General features: G+C 50.2%; 1 protein-coding gene across 1 annotated transcript in view; it reads right to left on the bottom strand.

Annotated features, from left to right (window-relative positions):
- Window positions 1-11,436: 11,436 nt before the first annotated feature.
- The window catches only part of srbd1 (S1 RNA binding domain 1), a 28,271-nt gene continuing 21,532 nt past the window's right edge, over window positions 11,437-18,175 (bottom strand). The window contains exons 7-8 of the mRNA XM_047029455.1: window positions 14,427-14,611; window positions 11,437-12,949 (exon numbers count right to left, since the gene is read on the bottom strand). Coding sequence (XP_046885411.1) covers window positions 12,657-12,949; window positions 14,427-14,611 — 478 coding nt within the window. The 3' untranslated portion in view covers window positions 11,437-12,656. The remainder of the gene's footprint in view (window positions 12,950-14,426; window positions 14,612-18,175) is intronic.

Here is an 18,175-nt window from a genome sequence, read left to right as displayed (position 1 = left end):
TGGGTGCACACACTGCCCATCACGCATGCATGCATGGATACACAGGCTCCAGCCCACATCCACTTCACCCATGGGTGCCAAGTGAGGGCAGCAATACATTTGGTATGTATACTACAAATCCTTCCATCACAAGCCTGCCAGACCTCCATGAACAACCACAGTCAGGAAAGGACAAGGGTCTAAAACACGGGTAGATGACACACAAACACAAACAACCAGATCTCTGGCTCATGACCTATCGGCTGCATGCGAGAAAAAGGACACTGTCAACGTTTTTCTGGGAACCCCAACTCAGCAGAAAACACAGACGCGCACACACACACACACACACACACACACACACACACACACACACACACACACACACATACAAGCCCACATAAACACACGGGAACACTCAAAACAAATGTAGAATAATACACAGAAAACACATGCAGGCATACACACAGACAGTGGGGGTCCTGATGCCTGACAAGATGTTCACGCGCAGGCAAAGGGCCAGATCTATTTCCATCCTGCCACTACTGTAACTCCAACTTTATTCAGAAAGCCCATGTTGCCCTCTGCCCACACCTCCCCCTGACCCTGTGCAAACCTTCAGCTGGGTGTACAGACAACACACCCACCCACCCTCCTCCCTCCACCCCTACACACACACTTACACACACACTTACACACACTCCCCGCTACTCTCAGTCCTGAGTCTACTCGGTCCTGTCTCCCCCAGGCTTGCGTGCGTCTGAAGCAGAGATGGTTCCTGGTTCGAGTCCTTGTTTGTCACTTTTCAAGATGTTTTGGTGGATGGCTGGCAAGACAGGAATTTAGATATCAGTTGTAGGTGTGTGTGAGGACAAGCTCTCTCTTTTTCTTTTACACATATTTTTCCTCCTCCTTCCCTCCCTCCTTACCTGAGCATGAGGTCCTGGGAACAACAGCCCCGTGAGTGACAGATCGTCGCCAGAGGCAACGTCTTCTCCTCCAGGTGAGGTCGAGGCATCTCAAGTTACCCACCTGCCCCTTCCTCCTCTCCCCATCCTGCGCTCGTTTGGTTCTCATCCACCTGCTCCAACCCCCTCCTGCCAGCCACTTGTACGCACACACATACACACACATTCACACTCAAACACACCCTGTGAGACAATAGGGTGCAGGACTGCCTCTGCAGTGGCCTGGGGCATGGTGAACGTTGTCTGGGAAAGGAAGCAGTGTTGTAACACTAACCTCCCTAACTGGAGGCACCACAGCAACCCCCCCCCCCCCCCCCCCCTTTCCTCATTCCTCCTTTACCTCCCTCCTCTCACCTACTCATCCTCCTCCTCCTCCCTGCTTCCCCCCTTTCCTCATTCCTCCTCCTCCCTCCTACACCTGGCAGTACACTCTGTGACACTGCTCTACCGGCCTTTGGTGGTGGGGGGGGGGGTAGAGAGGTAGGGAGAGAAGGAAAACAGACAGCAAGAAAGAAAGGCCAGGGAGGTACAGTCAGGGGTGGAGGGAGATGGAGAAAGAAAGAGGTAAAGGGAGAGAGGGAGAGAGGGAGGCAGAAGGAGAAATAGAGAGGTAAGAGAAAGAGAGAGAGGAAGACAGAGAAAGAGGGGAAAAAGGAGAGGAAGGAGAGAGAGGGAGAAAGAGAGAAATGGAAAGAACTTTCCCCCGTAGTTTTCAGTGACTGTAAGGAGATCCAAAAATGTGCAAACTGAAATGAGTCTGCGTCAGTCCATTCATTTCCTGCGGTATCTGAGTCAATATTATCAATCTACTATTGAACATTGCACTGGCCATCCATCGTGATACCAGAAGCCAAGCTTGAGCTCACTTTTACATACATCATCATAATTAGTCTTCAGTTTGTGTGCTGTGTTTGTGGCTCTGACATTCAAGTATATGTGTGGGCCCACATGTGTGTGGGTGTGTGTATATGGTGACAGTGTTTTTCCTCAGGCAGCCAGACAGGCAGGCAGGCAGCCAGTAAGGCAGCCAGCAAGGCAGACAGTAAGGCAGGCAGGCAGACAGCAAGCCAGGCAGTAAGCCAGGCAGGCAGGCAGACAGCATGCCAGGCAGTAAGGCAGGCAGGCAGGCAGACAGCAAGCCAGGCAGTAAGCCAGGCAGGCAGGCAGACAGCAAGCCAGGCAGTAAGCCAGGCAGGCAGGCAGACAGCAAGCCAGGCAGTAAGCCAGGCAGGCAGGCAGACAGCAAGCCAGGCAGTAAGGCAGGCAGACAGCAAGCCAGGCAGTAAGGCAGGCAGGCGGGCAGGCAGGCAGGCAGAGGCTGAAGCACCACACTGGCAGGTGTATGGCTGGAGAGCATGGCTCAGTCCGTAGGCTTCCTGTGTCAGGATCACTGCACCACACTGGCAGGTGTATGGCTGGAGAGCATGGCTCAGTCCGTAGGCTTCCTGTGTCAGGATCACTGGCAGGTGTATGGCTGGAGAGCATGGCTCAGTCCGTAGGCTTCCTGTGTCAGGATCACTGCACCACACTGGCAGGTGTATGGCTGGAGAGCATGGCTCAGTCTGTAGGCTTCCTGTGTCAGGATCACTGCACCACACTGGCAGGTGTATGGCTGGAGAGCATGGCTCAGTCCGTAGGCTTCCTGTGTCAGGATCACTGCACCACACTGGCAGGTGTATGGCTGGAGAGCATGGCTCAGTCCGTAGGCTTCCTGTGTCAGGATCACTGCACCACACTGGCAGGTGTATGGCTGGAGAGCATGGCTCAGTCCGTAGGCTTCCTGTGTCAGGATCACTGGCAGGTGTATGGCTGGAGAGCATGGCTCAGTCCGTAGGCTTCCTGTGTCAGGATCACTGTACCAGCTGCTGGGGACTGTTCCACCATGTCAGCTGACCTCAGTCATCACAATACAAAGCAGTCTTTGACTATTACTCACAGTTTCTTTTGGATGAGGATAGAGATTGTCATGGGTTTTATTAGTCTACCACATTACATTTGTTTACTAAATAGTGGAAGCATTTTCATTTCCTACTCATAGTTTAGTTGATTGAGGATTTGACCTACAGAATCCCAAGGTGGTGATGTTAATGTGGCGACTATATTGGACTTTGATACAGGCCCAACATCACATAGGTAACATTGTACAACCCACAGTTGTTTTGTACAACATTCAGAAGCAAGTAAAACCAGTCTCTGTGAAAATTAGAGAAGAAAGTTAGACATTCACTTTTTAACACCCGAGTCTGTGTGTGTGTGTGTGTGTGTTTATGTGTTTAGAGGGGCGGTGTAACTCACGGCTGGCACACGCATCAATTCCCTGGGTGATGTACCCAGAGTCTGCGAGCAATGCTGAAAAACAGAATTCTTCAATGGATATTTCAGATGCCCACCTCTCTCTCTCTCCCTCCCTGGTTCTCCCTTTCTCTCTCTCTGGTTCTCCCCTCCAGGTTCCAGACCCTAGCCAGGCAGGCCAGGCTGAAGCACAGGCCTCTGGGATAGATTTATACGGGGCTCTGGTCTAAATTGCCCACATGTCAGGGTCGCCTCGCTCTAATATTAATATTAATTCCTTTTGGATTCAGTGCAGATTCTGGCAAGCATTAGCTGTCTGGATGTCTTCTAAGTAGTTTTCCATGAACCCACCGCAGCACAGGGCTTTGGACATAGAGCAGAATGACTATAACTGCCTCTCTTGCTCTCTCTTTCTTTCTCTCTCGCCTTTACACTCTCCTTCATAAATACCAGCGGTGCGAGGAAATCTATTTCCTCCGTTTCCTCACACATGGCTCCTAAAATGCAGCCACTTGATGTCAGGCTGAAGTTCTGTACGAGATCCACAATGTGCTCGCTAAAGATTCTTCAAAAGTGGACAACTGCCCAGTGACATCTTGTGGGTCTGGGTAATGTTCAGATGTTCAAAACATACAGCAAGCTAATGTGTCTTAGTTGTTGGACTACAGTCCTATAACGTTTGCACCCCCCCCCCCCCCCCCTCCAACCACTCTACTAACGAAACAATTAAGAACTCACCAGTGAACCTCCACTATAATAAATACCTGTTTGAATTGGAAACCATGGGTAAAACTGCCTCTTTGGATACCGACTGCACCATAACTAACTAATATGATTAAAAGTCATAGTTACATTTCAGAGCTTCAGTTACAGTCCTCACCGTGGCCTAGGTTTACCAGCCTGTAACTAATGCATCTTTGACATTAGTCACACAACTGCAAGGTTGAACCTTCGAAATCTCACATCACCAATCAATGTCTTAAAATAAAACTTTTTTCTGTCTTGAACCATGTGGTTGTATGGTCATTATCTGGGATCTGTCTTAATGTCTGTGTTTCGTTAGCCGAAAGAGAGAGAATGGATGTTGAGAGAACAGTGGATGTGGTTTCCAGCTACTCTCCTGAACACGTGGACACACGGGACTGAGGGAAGATTCTGCAGTACATAGGGATTCTGGGTAATTTCCAGGTCTGAAAAATCTACCAGGTCATTATGTAGTTAGGGCTGGCTGATAAATGGCGTGCCACATACTATCCAATGACCAGCCTACGTCCTAGAGCTCATACAATTGGCTTGGGTGGCGTAACAGCAGGAGTCTTATTTTGGCAATCGATTGGGTGATGACTGCAGGAACCTAAAGTGAGCATGCGGTGTCTGGAAGCTTGCCACACCGCTACACGTTTTTATAGACAGGTAAGGATGTTTTCTCTTCTCTCTCTCTTTCTCTCTCTCTCTCTCTCTCTCTCTCTCTCTCTCTCTAACGAGACAGATTCCTGAGGAGAAACCAAGCGGGGGTCTTGTTCCTGCGTCCAACGATTTTTCCTTCACAGCCGTCTTGATGCAACAGAACGCTCGTAGCCACTTTGGTTCTGCATAGATCTTCATTAAGGTTCGTTACCCTCTCAGGTTCCCCCAGAACGGAATCACTACTTTCCCATGAGGAGGAACATTCTTCTGCCTCGGTTTGATTTCCGCTGCAGCCAGGATGAGGGTTCAGCAGGGGGAACTGAACCCGCGAAGGGGAACAATGCCCAGCGCCGCGCACCAGAGGTGCCTAGAAGCGACCGGCTGCAGGATCAGAACAGACCCAGGAACAGACCTGGCCAGACCTGACCCGACCCAGCCTGGCTCAGGGAAAAGGCAGGAAATTCCAGCTTCTTGAACCCGGAGTCGACACAAAGCTGTGTTGTGCTCCATCCCACTCTGTGATCTGATTGCAGCAGCAGACCGGAGAGAGAGAGAAAGAGACAGAGAGGCAGAGAAAGACAGAGAGAGAGAGAGCCAGAGAAAGACAGAGAGAGAAAGAGAGAGGCAGGGAAACAGAGAGTTGGAGAGACAAAGAGGGTTAGAGAGACAGAGAGGGTTAATATCAAACTCCTTCCTCCCACTCACACCCCCTCTATCCTTTTTGCAATGCTCACCCCTTCCCCTCTGCTTCACCACCCTTATTCCTTCCTCCCTCCCTCTCTTTGGTCCCTCTGCCTGCACTCCCCTCCAGCCCCCCTCGTCCATATCGCATTCCCCTACCCAAACATAGCCGCACCCCTGCCAGAGAGCCCTTGCCTCTAATTCATTCGTTCACCTATTTATTTTAATCGGGATGAAATTACGTTTCATAGCACTCCCTTCTACTTTCTCCTTGTTGAGGGTCCAGGGAGAAGAGTGAGGAAGGGGGGGGGGGGGGGGGGGCTGGAAGAGCATGGAGAGAGAGAAAAGAGAGAGCAGGGAGAGAGAGATCTGGAAGAGAGAGAGAGCAGGGAGAGAGAGATCTGGAAGAGAGAGAGAGCAAGGAGAGATAGATCTGGAAGAGAGAGAGCAGGGAGAGAGAGCAGGGAGAGAGTGAGGAGGAAGGGGGAGATCAGGGAGAGAGAGAGCTGGAAGAGATACAGAACGAAGAGAGAGCAGGGAGAGAGAGCAGGAAGAGAGAGCAGGAAGAGAGAGTAGGGATTGGGCTAAAGTGTCTGTGTGGCCGAGACATGTTGCTACGCAGACATGTGACGGCATCATACATAGTCGGACTGTGCACTGCAGTGCATTTTGGGTAACTTGAGAGCAGGGCTTGGCGAGGATAGGGTCTGATGTGGGCAGGATGTTAGTGATTACAGAGCTGCCGACCGCTGTTCGGCGTGATTGGACTCCAACTGACTGCTGTCCGATACGCCCGCCCACCCGCCAACAGCGCTGTGTGTGGACAAGCCAGTGATCTCCACCACTTTCCACCGGTCGCCTCTAACCTCGCCACGGTGTCCCTGGTGAAGCGATGGGTCTCGGTAAACCGATCCACTCGGATTCCATCATCACTCTGAAGCAGGAGACTCAATAGTATTAGACCTCTCTAAGCATAACAAGAAGCCTAACCTGACGTGAAGCGAGATATGTTTGAAGAAGTAGGGGTAATCGAAACACACTCAGCCTGTAGCTGAAGCCAGGTCTGGTACGCAGCATCACAGAGTTTTGTGGATCATGGATGAATGGATGAATGGATGATGGGGACTCCATGGGGAAACGGCAGACCATGTGGTTGTTTACAAGAACGAGGACAAGAGTCTTAAAATAGGCCGTTATTTCTTCCCTGCAGACTGTTTGGTATACATATCAATATTTACTTGAACGAAATCCCATCTTGTGTCGGCACAGGGTTCCTGAGATGTATTTTTGTTCCTCGCCAAGGAAAATAAACCGTTCAATATTTCTTGACAATTTCACAGGACTCCGAAAGCATGAACAAAACAAGCTGAAATAGCCTTGGGGCGGGCAGTTAAATTCAGAGTTTTGTCGTCTGCAAAGTGGGTAGTGTAAGTGCATGCTGTGATATATGGGCTCAAAACTATAGGCCAAAAGTATTGCAAATGTATGTAGGACGATCCACATATGTAAAACGTGTTCAACGTGTTCCGCAAATGTAAAACTGATTCCAAAAATGTTAATCAAGATCCACAAATGTGATTAAATGTCCACACACAATCAAATTGTTTAGGCTCAAAACGAGGCCAGAAGTAGCGAATGTGTGTATGACTATCCACAAATGTAAAACCTGATCCAGGTTTTAAACACATGTTTCACATTTGCGGAATTGGTTTTACATTTGTAGAACGCAATTTAGCCTACATTTGTGGATCGTCCTACACACATTTGCAATACTTTTGGCCTCGTTTTGAGCCTATAGCATCAAATCAGTGCTAAAAGTCACGTGCGTCAAATTGGTGTCAAAAGTAACATGATCAAAGTTCAGCTTCTTATGGCCCTATTTGCAAAGCTTTATGGCGCCAATTTTACAGAACCCCTTGAAATGTCTTACAAATATGTAGTTCGAAAAAAACTCAAAGGAAAATCAAAATTTGATTGTTTGTGGACAGTTATTTACATTTGTGGATCTTGATTTACATGTGTGGACAGTTAATCACATTTGTGGATCTTGATTTACATTTGTGGAAAGCAATTTACATTTGAGGAACACGTTTTACATTTGTGGATCGTCCTACACGCATTTGCAATACTTTTGGCCTTGTTTTGAGCCCATAGATCAATGGGTTGATGCATAAAATGCTGATACATAGAGTGCATCTATGCATTCTGCCAAAAATGAAGGATCCACAGGGAGATGTGAAATCTCATAAAGGAACCCAGTAGTGATCGAAGGCATTTCAGGCACAAGATTATTTCTCAGTGATTACACAGTACATCATTGGCTATACCAAAAGCCTTCGACAAATCTGTGGCCTAAATACTATATTGAGAAATAAGAAGGTATTTAGTTCATCTACCGGCTTAAAAATAGCATTGATTTCGATGGCTTCAACTTTTGCCCAGTTCTGAACACCGACTAGGATTCTGGGTTGCCAGGTTTGTAAACAGTCCTGGCCTGCCAGAGTAGAATTCCTTTTTCCAGGATAGAGTTGGCGCAGTGCTAAACCTTCCACACATTTTACCTGATGATCTAAAGCCCTGTTGAGTTCGGCTCACTGCAGGGGGTACAGTGATCACTCAGAACCAGACTCAAACACTCTTTCTGTGCCTTTCTCAATGATGCCCTCGCTCAGCCTCCCTCCCTCCCTCCCTCTCTCTCTCTCTCTCTCTCTCTCTCCCCCTCTCTCTGTCGCAAGCATTCGCTGGCTTCTAAAAGATCAGTGACATTCAGTTTATAGATTCTTCTCCGGGCCAATAGTTTTGATGTTGGCACATTGAGCTTGTGTTTGTCACTTTGAAAAGAGAATAGAAGTGTGTTGATGCCAAGTGTTAATGCTAAGCCCTGGGGTGAACCACATAGCTAAACAAACGGACAAGCCAGTCTAGTATGCTTGCAGTCTTGGTAATCTCTGATGGTACACAGCAGCTGAGGCAGGAACAGTGCTGCTGCTGCTTTGACGCTAAAGTTAGCACCATTATAATCGGACTAGTGGCGATGACAGCCATAGCTCTTCCTGTTCTAAAACTGTTCTTTCAGCACAAGGAAGAATATATCATCATTAGCTGTCAGGGAATTACGGGGCCCAGCGGTACTCCACCTAAATACACGGCCCCTCTTCCTTCCTTCCCAGCGCAAACAGCTAGCGGCTAACTGCTAGCAGCTAGTGCAACACGGCTGGTTCCCTTATGACTAGTCTTGTTCATATCAATGCCACGCTTGCTTGCTTCCTGATGAACTCACTTAGGAGTCAAGGCTGCCAAATGTCACACATCTGGCATTCCACTCTCGCTTTTGGCTTCTGTTCTATGCTTCATGTAATTGATCGTATCATACATAACCTTGCAATGTGCTTGATAGAATATTGTCACTTCTACGGCTTATATCTATGTAACCATTTGTGAGCAGACGGTGTTCCATAAGAGTGTAAAACATTTGCGTGAGTGTTCTTTGAACTAACAAGGTCTAGCAGCGCGTGCACGTTCTCTGATCTACGAGCAGGCTGTAAATATCCCGGCCGCAGTGGTCAACTAGCTGCTGTGAAGAGAACCGCCAAAGACGATGTTCCAATTGTAAATCAGCCACAGTGTGACAAGCCCCGTCGGACATTAATAACCCTCTTTTACTCGTCATTGTTTAGACTTACAGCCTCCTAAATTAGCACTAATTGCACCACAGACAGCGGCTGACTCCAAGATGCCTGTTTGGGTGACTGCACCGTTCACCCCTACGCACACACTCGCTTATACAGTGTGGTCTTAGACAGTGCATACCGTTTGCATTCTCTCTCTCTCTCTCTCTCTCTCTCTCTCTCTCTCTCTCTCTCTCTCTCTCTCTCTCTCTCTCTCTCTCTCTCTCTCTCTCTCATAAAAAAAAGAGAGCCTTGAGCTACTAACCAAGGTATTTGATCTGGTGAAACCTTTTCAAAAAGTGACAAAGCTGTCAAGACAAGGGAGTCAAGACTATGTCTGTGTCTCTTTGTAGCAATGTACAATAACAAGTAGGGCTTGTAGTGTGCTCCGACTCCATTTCCAGACACCCCTTTGCATAACAACACAATACTTTGTGGTCTTAGTGTAAAATCCTGCTGAGATACCACTACTACAACTGCCAAGCAGTCCTGTCTTCAGCTGAATGTTCCCAGTGTGAGTGTCATTTCCCCCTAAACCCTCTCTTCCTTCCCCTTACCGAGGCTGTGCTGGTCCCTGGCTCAGACCCTGATCCCTAAGGGATTGAAGATATGAGATATGCATCTGAGTCCTGTGAGTGTGTGTGAGAGAATTTGATATCAGGCTGGCATCCTGTCGGAGAACTGGAGATAAAGACTCGGCCTATCCAGAACCCCCTGTGGGAGGGCGGGCTAACCCAAACACCACCCCTCCCCTGCTCACCTGTCAATCATCACCGGGAACCAACCGGACCGCAGCCACGACCCTGGGACAGGAAGGGGCCTGGCATGTCCCATGACGGCTCCCACTGTGCCGCACTGGAGGTGTGTGTGTGTATCCTGACATGCTGAGGTGAGCTAACATCTGCATTGCTAAACACAACAATATCCATTACACACGTACAGTACACAGACTGCAGATCGTAGCAGTGTGCCTCAGAGGCTAGCCCCCCCCCCCCCCCCCCCCCCCGTGTGGAGCCGGGAACACCTGGGCTGCTGCGAAAATATTTACCCAGGGAGAGGGCTCATTGCTGGAGGGATCTCTCCCCCTTAACTCTCTCCTTCCATAATCAGTCTAAAGACATTATCCACTTATTGGAGATGAGCGCAGTGGCTGGGGGGGACATGCAGCCTGGTTAACGTTGTTACTGTAATGGCCGCTGGTGAACTGGGTAATGAATTTCAGCTCGGCAGTGCCTTGGAGAAGCAGGGGAGAGGAGGAGGGATGGATTCTCCAGAGGAAACCTCAGTAATCAGAGGCTTGCGCGCCACAGTTAATCTCCCCCCCCCCCCCATCTCGTTTGGGGAGCGCTGGAGCCGATGAGTGGAGGAACGCTCGCTGGCCTCCACCTGCCTCAGGCATCGCCAGCGAACGTGTTAGTGAGGCTCGGCGTGTGGTGATGTGGGGGACAATGGGATATGTAGATGTGATGAATCGGTAATGTGTTTTACTGACTTTGGTAGTTAAACTATATTTTCTTTTATTACCTAGAAGTGCGTCCATATATGATTCCTGAATAAATCAACTGTCCAGACGGCGACTGGATTCTATATAGGCCTACTGTACACAACCCCGAACACACTGACTCACACAATGAGTCTTACATGAGTGTGTGTGTGTGAGAGAGTGTGTGTTTGTTTCCTGTCGTTTGTGTCCTGGCATACTCAGGGAAGTGGAGGCGGAGAGAGGGAGAGGGAGAGAGCACTCATAAAACCCATGATCACATTGATGAGGTCACAAAGTAACCAAAGTCTTTAATTTCCTGTGTCATTCAAGCCTTCTCTTCTCTTCTCCCTGTCCTCCTCTCTCCATCACATCCATCCAACCCTCCCCTCGTTCAGCAGTGAGGCTGACTTCCTCGCTCTCAGATGGCCCAACACTGACTGAATCTCACAGGAGTTGTGGGTGGGCATGGATCCTAGGTATGTACAGTATACTGTGTATACATCCACGTAATTGAACTCGAATCTTCCAACCAACGCCCACCCAGGCATCTGAACAGCTGGCTTGTCTAACCTTGACCAAGGTTTAGCTGAGTTAACAAAGCACAGCGTCAAGAGGACAAACGGGGAAGTGTGTTTGTGTGCTGTGAGGTTCACAGATCAGTATGGTAGAGCTCAGAGAGAGAGAGAGAGGGAGGGGGAGAGAAAGAGAGAGGGAGAGAAAGAGATAGGGAGAGACGGAAAGAGAGAGATAGAAAGTGCTCACCAGTGTGAGAGAAAGAGGAACCACGAGGAGGCTTTTGGCACCATGGTTGTGCTTTCCACCGACCCCCCTCCACCATCCCTGCGCCCAGCGGCCGGCCTGTCCAAGCGGGGCCGTGGCGGGCCCAGCGTGGCCAGATGGATGGATGGCCAGATACATCCTTCAGGCACGGGAGGAGAGAGACCAGAGGAGGTTATATCTCATCTATTCCTCTCCTCTGGTTGTCCACACAAACATGTACACGCACATACACTCAAACACACACACACAGAGAGAGTAGCAGGTTGTCAACTGCCGTCGTGCCCCATTTCTCCTTATTTTGCCGTTTTTTGGACGAGTGAACCAGTAAGGACAGAAGGGAGACCTGCAAGCCGCAGAGAGAGGAGGAAGGAGGCCTGGAGGAGGAGCAGGCATGGGGCTGCAGTGCTCCAGAGAAGCAGACTCGACACCAGGCACCTGGAGCTGGACAGTCCAGTAGATGTGTTAGATATGGAGGCCTGTCTGACACACAATACCTCTCTGGTCTGGCTTGTCACGTTCTGAGGGGAGAGAGAGACGAGGACCTGGTGAGAGCAGTAATGGCACTGGTCTCCCCTGATGCGGTGGTCTTTCTGGCGGGGTGGGGGGGTGGTTGTGTGTGGTTGTTCAGGTGCCCACCCCCCCGTGGTGAGAGAGAACGGATTAAATCCAGGCCTATCGAGCACTCAGTAACACGCTTCTCAAAGACACACTCACGTACAACAACACAAACACGCACGCACAGGGAAAGTTATGAGAGCGGGGGAAAAAAAAACATATAAAAATACAACAAAGCACTTCACAACCTTGACAAAAGAGAGCTCGTGGTTCTTGGACAGAGCTGCGTAAACACAGAGAGGCAGGAGAAGGGCAGGATGGTAGGGATGGGACTCGTTTGGTCGTGTAGTTGTGTCCTGGGCTAATCGAGTTGGGGGACGTCTCGTCCTGGGACCCTCAGGGCCTGTCTGGAGTCAGGGGCTCCATTCCTCCTCTCTCCTTCATCCAGGCCTCTGGCCCCTCCCCCCTGCAAGCGCCTGTCAATCATTTTACAGGGAAGGGGCAGGGTTATGGGAGATGTTTGGCTTTAGTGCTTCCCTGATGTTTAACAGTAAAATGACCATAATCCTTTTTATGATACGTTTAATAAGAATGTACCATTTTAGAGATGGAACATTTGTTATCTGAGCAGCCATTTTATTTAGGATTATTTCAATACTGAACAGAGAAGAACAATACAAACACAGGAAAAAAACAAGAGAAACAACTATGTTATTTCACAGCAGAAACGGTTTGATAATAAATAGAACGTCTATTGGAACACAAACTGTACAATGACTCCTCCTACGAAAAAGTTGAGACCATTTTCCATTTGTCCCTGCGGTCTGACGAAGGCGTGTGTCTCTACCGGAGGACCCGTATAAGGTCCAGGCCGATCCTGCCTCGCTGGGCATCCACGCTCAGGACTCGGACCTCCACCCGCTCCCCCGGCCCCAGCGTCAGGCTCCGGTGCTGGCTGTCTGCGGGCAGCTTGTCCGGGGTGATCTTGCTCTTGTGGATGAGGCCGGATCGGCCCACCCCAATGTCCACGAAGGCCCCGAACAACGCGGCGTTCTCCACGCGGCCCGTCAGAACCGTGCCCGCTCTCAGGTCCGCCATGGACACAATGCCACGCTTGAAGTCTGCCTGCTCAAAGTCTGGGGGGGGGGGGGGGATAGAGGTGAGGAGAAAGAGGGAGGGAGAGGAGGGAAGAAAGGGAGGGGGGACCGTGCAATGTGGGGGATTAAAGAAATGATAAAGAGTGTGGGGGGGAAGACATGGAAATAGGGAGGGAGGGAGAGATGGAGGGACATGGAGGGAGGGATAAAGAGGGATGGAGGGAGGGTAAACAGAGAAGTGAGGAACAGATACCATGTTTCCAGCTGTAACCCAATCCCAACCTCTGCATACTTCCACATTACTAGGGTTCCCTTCCCTCCCTTCTTCTGTCTGTTTTGGGGCGGATTTCTCTTTCCCCCTCTCAGCAGTGTGGACATAAACATGGTGTCTCTCACCAGGAAGCACTCATGTGCTATTATCCTAATGTTGAGCTGCTGTGCTAACCTAGCACGACGGGCCTCGCTAGCCTAGCCTAGCTATTTGCACAGCTGAGTATCCACTGACAAGACATCACAACCGAACACGAGCACATCAACCTGTGGTTGAACCTGGGGGACAGGAGACCTGATCTGTATCTATTATTCTAGCCTGCTCCCCTGCTCTATCCCTTTCTCTCTCTCCTTCCCCCTCTCTCTGTTTCTCTCTCTCACTCTCTACATCTGGTGACTGGTAGGTGGGGTTGTAGGTGAAGGTGAACACTCTGAAGGTGTGAGTTGTTCTGCTACAGTGTGTGGGCATGGCTGGGCATGGCCCCCCCTTCACATCCAAGTCCTACGTCTCAGAGCCGTGCTGGGGGACCATGTGTCTGTGTGGGGGAGAGAAACACAGGGAGAGAGACACAGGGAGAGAGACAAAGGGAGGATATGTGTGTAAGTCAGAGAGAGAGAGAGCAAGAGAGTATCTCTGTGTGTGTGTGTGTGTGTGTATGTGTGGCCTGGACCGAGCCTCATGCTTTGATGTCCCCACTGTCATGTAGGGGAAGACCCTGGTTATTAGAGCCAGACTGTCAACACATATATCATGAGAAAGAGACAGAGAGAGAGACAGAAAGAGAAAGGGAGAGAGAGAGAGGGGGCGTCTGAAGAGAAAAGCAGGCCTGTACTGTAGCCGTGTCTCAACACTGACCTCCCATGTGTCCTGCAGTAGAGAGAGTCACTGGTCGACCATAAAACAACAAACGCGGTACCCTGCTAGAGCCATTAGGCTGGAAGAAGACTGCCTTGTTTTCCTTCTGGGACCAGCGGATAACAACACACACTAGCTCAGGTTTCATTGCGATCCACGGCTGTTTAATTGACCAGAGAGACGACCGTAAAACCTCATATTGCAAGCACAAGGGGACTAGCTGAATATGAGGGAGGCCAATGATGGACCAGCTGAATATTGGGGACCCTCCTACATATCCATCCCAAAACAAAATGTCCTGTGTGTGTATTAATATCACCGAGTAGCACCCACTAGTCAAACCTACACCCTGTACCACCAGGGTGAGCGTGTGTGTGTGTCCCGTCTTACTCTGGCGGATGTCAAAGCCCGGAGGTTGGGTCAGTCCGTCCACTATGAGCTGCAACGTGTCAGGACTGCTCCCCAGACTGGAGGCCAGCCTCTCCAGCCCCTCAGCCCTCACCCTGGCCTCCACCTTCTGACGGAGGTCTGAGTGACCCAGCTCATCAACACCCCCGCCAACCAGGGAGAGGAAGCTGGGGAGAGGAGAGGATGAGAGGGGGGGAGGGAGAAGATGAGGGGAGAGTGGGGTGGTGAGAGGATGGAGAGGGGAGGAGAGGGGGTAGAGAAGAGGAGAGGAGAGAGGGGGGGAGGGAGAAGATGAGGGGAGAGTGGGGTGGTGAGAGGATGGAGAGGGGAGGAGAGGGGGTAGAGAAGAGGAGAGGAGAGAGGGGGGGAGGGAGAAGATGAGGGGAGAGTGGGGTGGTGAGAGGATGGAGAGGGGAGGAGAGGGGGTAGAGAAGAGGAGAGGAGAGAGGGGTGAGGAGAGGAAAGAGCGAGTGATGAGGAGAAGAGGAGAGGAAAGAGGTGAGGAGAGAGGTGTTGAGAGGAGAGAGAAGGAGGGAGGGGTAAGGAAGAGAAGCAGAGGGGAGAACAGGGAAATGGAGTGTTAGACCGTTGGAGTTCGATTTCTATTTTTGTGTATCACTTACATGTTGTACATGTTTTAAGGGAACACACGACAGCATCAACAGCAGAGCAGGTGTGAGTGTGTGGAGCGAAGAGGAGGCTTCATGTTCCCTGGTTGAGCCCCAACACGTGTGCTTGGTCCCAGTCACAGGAGGCAGGGCCTCAGGGTGACACAGCCAGGACGGGGGAAGGGGGGCCATCATTAAGGTCTAAATCTAGAGTTTCACAGCTCCAGCTTGCTGCCTGTGTTCATAACTCCACTTTGCAGGTTTTCCAGCAAACTCCCCCCCTCTCTCTACCCCTCCCCGTACCCCCCCCCCCCTCCCCTCTAAAAATCACTTGGGTCCAAAGGGGGCAGTTAACGCCCTGACACCCGCACACTCTAAGCCCGCCTCCTCTTCACCTGGACTGGGTGGTTCACCTGTCTGTCACCTGGCTCTGATCAGACAGAATCAAACAAAGGATGTTTCATTCTCATTGCTCCTTTGTTTCTGGGCCTGGCAACCGCTAACTGCTAACATGGCATAGCTTACAGTTTATCTTGATATGAATCAGGGTATTCTGCATTATATGGTACAGCAGTGTTCTGTGTGTTTGTGGAAATCATTTTTTCAAACTTTATCAAAACATTTGTTCCATTTTTTTTCAACCTTTTAAAATGTTGGACAAACTTTTTTTCACACACAATATGACACAAACGTTTCAAGTTTGTTTAAACTTTTGTAATTTTTCAACTTTTTTTCCAAACCTTTCATGTCACCAAATATAGATTAAAACTAACAAGCCTGGCTTAAGAAGTACAAAGTACGGATATTTGTTGAATGTAAGGAGTGAAAAAAGTTGTCAGTAAATTAAATAGTGAAGTAAAGTACTGATACCAGAAAGATCTACTTAAGTACAGTAACAACGTTTCTGTACTTTGTTACTTCCCATCTGTGAATGTATGTGCGTACGTATGTGTGTATGTAAGTGTATGGCCTAAGTGTAAGGCCTATTAGAGCTCACCAGAAGCAGTCATAAGAAGATTTGGTGATGCGGCCTTTGTCAACTACGGCCCTAAACTATGGAACACATTACCCATAAATATTAGAGAAGCAAACATGCTAGACATTTTAAGACATCTTAAAACTCTCTGTAAAAAATCTTTTTACCAAAGCATTTAACTTTTTTTTTTTTTTTTTTCTCAGAAGGGTTTTATAACTTTTTTTGTTGTAATAGTAGTGTGTGAGTGAGAGTAGGTAAGTGTGTGTGTGTCTGTGTGTGTGAGAATATGTAAGTGTGTGTGTGTGTGAGTTTGTAAGTGTGTGTGAGAGTATATATGTGTGTGTGTGTGAGTGTGTAAGTGTGTGTGTGTTACTAAGGGAGCTGGTATGTGGGCCGCAGCTGAGAGAGGACCTGCTGGGCAGTGCTGGTGATGGATGCTTGTCGCCGTGGCACCCTGACGCCAGCTCGCCATTGCAGCTGTTCTCTCTCCCCTGACTGACAGGACAGGTGGCCCAAGCCACACCCACTTCCTGTCTTAGGCTCACAGGAGGACTGCTGTATGTGTGTGGGGACGGGGGTTATACCATCAGTCAGTCTGTGGACAATCACACACACACACATCCTTCCTGTAAGTGTGTCTTGTGGAGACAGTGCTAGTTTGTTGAATGGGGTGTGTGTAACTCTACCCTTGTTGTGTACAAACTGTATAGAACAGCTGTGAAGCTGTCTGCCAGCTCGACAAAACCCGTCCACCTCTTCCCCTGTCACCCCCTGTCCCCCCCTCCCTCTCCCCCTTTCCCCCCTGTCACCCCTCCCTCTTCCCCTGTCCCCCCCTGTCACCCCTCCCTCTCCCCCTGTCACCCCTTCCCTCTCCCCCTGTCACCCCCTCCCTCTTCACCCTCACCCCCCATTTTCCTAACCCTAACCCCTTGTCTCCTCTCCTCCCCTAACCCTTTCTCCCCAACCCTAAGCCCTACCCTCCAAACAGCTACCACAGTGCATACTGTAGTGTCCTCCAGCACAGAGAAGGAGTGGAGACAGACAGTGGGCTAGGTCCAGAGAGAGAGCAGCTCTCAAACCCATACTGCTCTACTGCTGGTCTCACTCCATCAGAGCTATCATTCTCACACAGGCACAACACTCACATGATCAGGTGAAAGCCAGGAAAACTAAGTCTGGGGAGGGAACTATGGGCCGGTGAAAGTAGTGAGAACACACACACACGCGGGCGGGCGGTTGACAGAGAGCGGCCAGGTTAGTTCTTGTTGACGTCTTCCAGCCCTTCTCATCCAGATTCACTTAGCAGGCTCACCCAGATCACCACATATCAATTTACCCCGCCAGCCCGATCAACACACACAAACACACGCCCACACATATACACAAACACACACCCACACGTATATACACCCACACCAACACCAAACCATCACACTCAAGGGGAGGAGGTGGGAAGAGAAGAGGAGAGGGGATTGAGGAGAAAGGAGAAACTCAGGGTTGATTTATGAACAGCCGTGGTGGCCCTGGCCCTGGCCGTGGAACGAGGGTCGGAGGGGGGGGGGCGGGGTATGGGGTGGGGGGTTAGGGGGGTACGGACTCCCGTTACTCAGGGGGAAGGTGGGGGAATTCTGGAGCTCTCGGGTTTCTGGGAGCGTGTGTTAGTGTTTAAGAGGGACCAGGAGTCCAGGGGCCCTCGGCCCGGTGGGTCCACACTCTGCTCTCTCTCTCTGGGCCCTAATCACAACCAGCGCCGTGGAAGTGTGCCTGTGGACGTGCGTGTGTGAGAATGTGTGTGCTCCTGGGCGGGTGTGAACCCGACACCAGCGTGTGTGTGTGTGTGTGTGTGTGGCGTCCTGCAGGGAGGCTGGGTGGGCACCAGGACAGATTGTGTCCAGACCCACCATGAGGGAGTTGGAGTGTGGACCCCCTCCGCCCTGTCACTCCACATGGCTGGGATTCATCCACAACAACCTCCACTGGAGAGGAGGAACCAGGGCTCGCAAACCGCCCTTCTCTAATACAACTCCACTTCTCTACAAATCCCTTCTACATACTAGACCAGTGTGTGAGAGAGAATTAGCTTTTCTCAGTGGTCTGTGTGTGTGTGTGAGAGAGAGAGGGAAAGAGAGAGGGAGAGTGTGTGTGTG

Source organism: Hypomesus transpacificus, chromosome 11, assembly GCF_021917145.1.
Source record: "Hypomesus transpacificus isolate Combined female chromosome 11, fHypTra1, whole genome shotgun sequence".
Classification (NCBI taxonomy): Eukaryota; Metazoa; Chordata; class Actinopteri; order Osmeriformes; family Osmeridae; genus Hypomesus; species Hypomesus transpacificus.
This window is presented reverse-complemented; position numbering and strand designations above follow the sequence as displayed.